The sequence below is a fragment of the Centruroides sculpturatus genome, unplaced genomic scaffold (genome assembly GCF_000671375.1).
Source record: "Centruroides sculpturatus isolate CEXI.00-Female unplaced genomic scaffold, Cexi_2.0 scaffold130, whole genome shotgun sequence".
Classification (NCBI taxonomy): Eukaryota; Metazoa; Arthropoda; class Arachnida; order Scorpiones; family Buthidae; genus Centruroides; species Centruroides sculpturatus.
The window spans coordinates 54,601-58,270 of NW_019384364.1; the positions used below are offsets into that span (position 1 = coordinate 54,601).

The 3,670-nt window shown below is 29.4% G+C and overlaps 2 protein-coding genes across 2 annotated transcripts; both read right to left on the bottom strand.

Annotated features, from left to right (window-relative positions):
• Positions 1 to 251: 251 nt before the first annotated feature.
• Positions 252 to 2,387, bottom strand: LOC111641912 (cytochrome P450 4C1-like). Its single transcript, XM_023388165.1, has 4 exons — positions 2,361 to 2,387; positions 2,233 to 2,299; positions 1,961 to 2,140; positions 252 to 1,896 (listed from the first exon to the last, which is right to left on the bottom strand). The coding sequence occupies exons 1-4, from the start codon at positions 2,385 to 2,387 to the stop codon at positions 1,739 to 1,741; spliced, it is 432 nt and encodes a 143-aa protein (XP_023243933.1). The 3' UTR covers positions 252 to 1,738.
• LOC111641935 lies at positions 2,308 to 3,045 on the bottom strand. The gene is made up of 3 exons (XM_023388192.1): positions 2,917 to 3,045; positions 2,655 to 2,843; positions 2,308 to 2,532 (listed from the first exon to the last, which is right to left on the bottom strand). Exons 1-3 carry the CDS (start codon positions 3,004 to 3,006, stop codon positions 2,449 to 2,451), a joined length of 363 nt encoding a protein of 120 aa, XP_023243960.1. The 5' UTR covers positions 3,007 to 3,045; the 3' UTR covers positions 2,308 to 2,448.
• Between the last annotated feature and the right edge of the window lie 625 nt (positions 3,046 to 3,670).

Below are 3,670 nucleotides of genomic sequence, written 5' to 3' on the forward strand. Positions count from 1 at the left end.
TAGCCTATGTGTTTTGTACTTTGGGTAAGTAAATATGTCATGATTAATATTTTACCTAATTTCTCTTTACTTAATTTCTTATATTATTCTTTATATAGAACTGTTTTTAAATTTAAATTCAAATGATTTATTTTTATATATTAATTACAATATCAATCCTCTGTATATTTTGGTAATAGAGGTTACGTCGTTGGAAACTGAATTTGGCTGTCCGTCTATTGAAATAAGATGCTATATACATTGTCGAAGCGTCAATCGTAAAAGAGGACGTTGTACTGGAACTTCGAAACAGATTTGCACCTGTTATGACTAGGAATATTTATTGAAACTAGGAGAGAACAAGAGAAAAAATGCTATTGACACGGGCATTTTAATATGGTTAATCGATTTTTGGGTCAGCTTTTATGTTTTTCTTATATTAACTAATTTTATATGATTGAAAAACTGATCAGTCATTATTTTTTCAAACTTTCGTGTTTTAAATATAATTTTATTAATGTGTATGTTATAAAATAAAATTTTTTTCGAAGTTACAATTGTTTGAAACGACCGCTGTGTATTGTTACTAATATGTTTTATAAATTACAGAAGAAATTATTTATATAGATATATAGGTAATTACATTTTATCAAATAGCAGTAATTACATTTACAATTGTGCTAAAAGCATTACAATTGCAAATTAACTTTTTAATGGGATGTTTTGTTTTCGATAATTAATTGTATATCGAAAAATAGTAATGCTTTACAAAGAATTCTTATAAATGTTTTCAAAAATTAATTTATAAGATTTAACCGCTCGGCCATCCGGTCTACATTTAAAGTGATAGCCCACACTCTGTAGGACTTGGGATCGAATCAGGATGTGCTGAAAAGCCCTAGGAATTTCTCTGGGACATGGTGTGTATGATATGGACGTCGCTCTCAAGTTGATTCTTTCCATAAACAGACTGTAGAATAAGATAAACAGACAATTTTATGTAAATTCTTATCTAACTGGAATTGTATAAGTACCACGTTCTACAAGAATTGCTACAATTTTTAAATACTTTTTCATTTATTGTGAGAAACCCTTTATGAGGATCTGATTCACCATTATATTTCATTTATGGAATTCAATTTTCACTCCTATAATATGTAATATCGTGTTAAGTTTTTGGACCTTTTTCTTTGGCAATTGTATACATTTTATATGAAAGGCGAGTAGTGTTTATCGAACTCTCTGCCATAGAATCATAGTATTTGTGTTAATAATAGGTATACATTAATAGTCAAATATTTTAAATATCTTTATTAAATATGGATTTGTACAATTTTCATTTCATAGCATATCAGAAAAATACTAAAATGAAATACAAATATTTTGTATACAATACATTATTAACTGAATCATATATGTTCGGCCCAATTCATACAATACAGGTAAATACGAACAATAGATCGTTAACAACAGTTTAATTTACGTAAAATTAAATATGAGAAATGATCAATGTGATAAATAAATAAAATGCAATAAACAGCAAAAAATAGTATTATTGTAAAACAGATTTAATAACAGTAATCACAATACATTCTATTCTTATCACTTTTATGTATCAAAATATGAAATACAATTAATGAGTAAAGTTTAATAATGGGTAGAATTATTTTGATACAGTTTCTAAATGCACACGTCTACATTATAAGTTATATATTTATAATAAAAATTACCCCAACGTTTATCTTAGATCATATAACATTCATCGTATTTCTAAACACATTCTTATACCTGAAATTGGGGTCAAAAGAGCTTCCACAGAAGTAACGATCTTATCTTGAGGGTCCAAAGAGTAAACTTTAAAATTTCGAAGAACATTTGCCAAAACCATTTTCATTTTAATCATGGCAAGTTTACTTCCTGTAAATAAATCATTTTAATAAAATAATTCTTTCGTTTTTGTATTTATTCACTAACCACTTACCGAGACAATTTCGTGGATCGGCAGAAAATGGCAAAAATGCAAAAGTATGAAGATTTTTATAGTTTTCAGGTAGGAAACGATCCGGATCGAACACTTCGGGATTTTCGTAAACAGAAGGATTATGATGGATGCCATAGATACTTATGAGAAGAGTCGAATTTGCAGGTAACACGTAATTACCTATTTCAATGACAACGATTTAATGCTTCAAGTCAATAACAAATATAAAATATTATTATTTAACAACAAGTTGCAAGATATCAAAAATTTACCTATTTTCATTTCCGAAGGATTTTGTCTTGCAATAAAAGGAAAAGAAGGATAGATTCTCATCGACTCCTGAAAATTGTAATGTATGAAAGTAATCCTTGAGTGTATTTAAAGAAATTTAAAAAGTTACCTTAATTACGCATTCTAAATACGTCATTTTCGTCAGATCATCGATAGTAATATCCCTATTAATATCATTTTTGAAAATTTCTTGCAATTCAAGATACAGTTTTTCTTGTATTTCGTGGAATCTCCCCAAGAAATAAAGAGTCCATGACAGTGTGGGCGGTTGTATCGTAACCCTGATATTAAAATACATTGAAAAGAAATGTAAAATTAAAGCCTTTGCAAACGAATGAAATGTAATTATTTCACAACGATTATATAATTATTTCCTATCAGACCTTCAGTAAATTATGCCTACCGCAAAAATAATGCCTTCCATATCTCTGATAACGTCTTCTTCCGACATTAAACCATGTTTGACATTAAGATCCAACAATGCATCTATAATACGCTGTTTTATTTTCATCTTTGGTTCCTCTTCATATCGTGTTTCTTTCTTTAAGGAATATTGCACTTGCATTTCCTTCTCTTTTTTTCTCTTGAAAACCTACGCATTAAATTAAATCATTAATTTCTTAAATATATCAAAAGATAAAATTCCATTCACAAGTTCAGTTTACCTTTTTATCGAAATGACGAATTATTTCAACGTCTCTCTTGTAATTTTTTCCCATTTTACTCATGGAGAAAATTGGGGAAAGCCAGTACATTGGATTTAGTAGCCATTCAGAAAAATATTTCAAAATTCTAAATTTTAATATAAATTATATCAAAAGATAATTAATGCAAATTTGAGCTTGGATAATAAATATACATGTANTCAGCACGTGACAACCAGAAATGTGTGGGGAATAACACGAAAGAGCTAAATGGGTCTTTTCAAAGATTCATTTGTCAAAATTCGATTTCACATTATTTGTGTTTCCAATTTTCCAACGAGCAACATATGCGCAAATCTCGCATTACTGCCTGTTTGTAGAGAGTGTCGCCATTTTGAATATTATTTTGACTCTGTTCTCGGTTTCAGAAGTACTTACAAGCAGAGCTTTTTTTATGAAACAAGCATGGTGAAACGCTCATTAGATTTCTAAGAATATATTACATGCATCGTACACAAGATTTGGCACGCAAGCAGGAGCGGGACCGTTTTAATAATTTTGTTGCCGATCTTCTATGCTCAACAGAGCGATTCACCGCGGACCAAACATCAAATTTTCAAAAATGCTGTTAAAACTTATAAAATATATTTTAAAGAGGTGGTTGAACGCCGTTCCATTGCGTTCTATGACAATAAAAGCGTTGCCTACAAGTCAACTGTTTTTAAGGGCGCATGATTTGGGCATTTAATACTCTGTGCCAAATTACAACTCCTGA

What these genes read in the sequence shown, in the direction of transcription:
- LOC111641912 (XM_023388165.1), bottom strand. Translation starts at nt 2,387, where the DNA reads ATGACGTATTTAGAATGCGTAATTAAG. An exon ending in ATTTAGAATGCGTAATTAAG is followed by an intron (nt 2,300 to 2,360) that starts GTAACTTTTTAA and finishes TACAATTTTCAG; the next exon opens with GAGTCGATGAGAATCTATCC. An exon ending in CGATCCACGAAATTGTCTCG is followed by an intron (nt 1,897 to 1,960) that starts GTAAGTGGTTAG and finishes ATTTATTTACAG; the next exon opens with GAAGTAAACTTGCCATGATT.
- LOC111641935 (XM_023388192.1), bottom strand. Translation starts at nt 3,006, where the DNA reads ATGTACTGGCTTTCCCCAATTTTCTCCATGAGTAAAATGGGAAAAAAT. An exon ending in TTCGTCATTTCGATAAAAAG is followed by an intron (nt 2,844 to 2,916) that starts GTAAACTGAACT and finishes TTTAATGCGTAG; the next exon opens with GTTTTCAAGAGAAAAAAAGA. An exon ending in TGGAAGGCATTATTTTTGCG is followed by an intron (nt 2,533 to 2,654) that starts GTAGGCATAATT and finishes TTTTAATATCAG; the next exon opens with GGTTACGATACAACCGCCCA.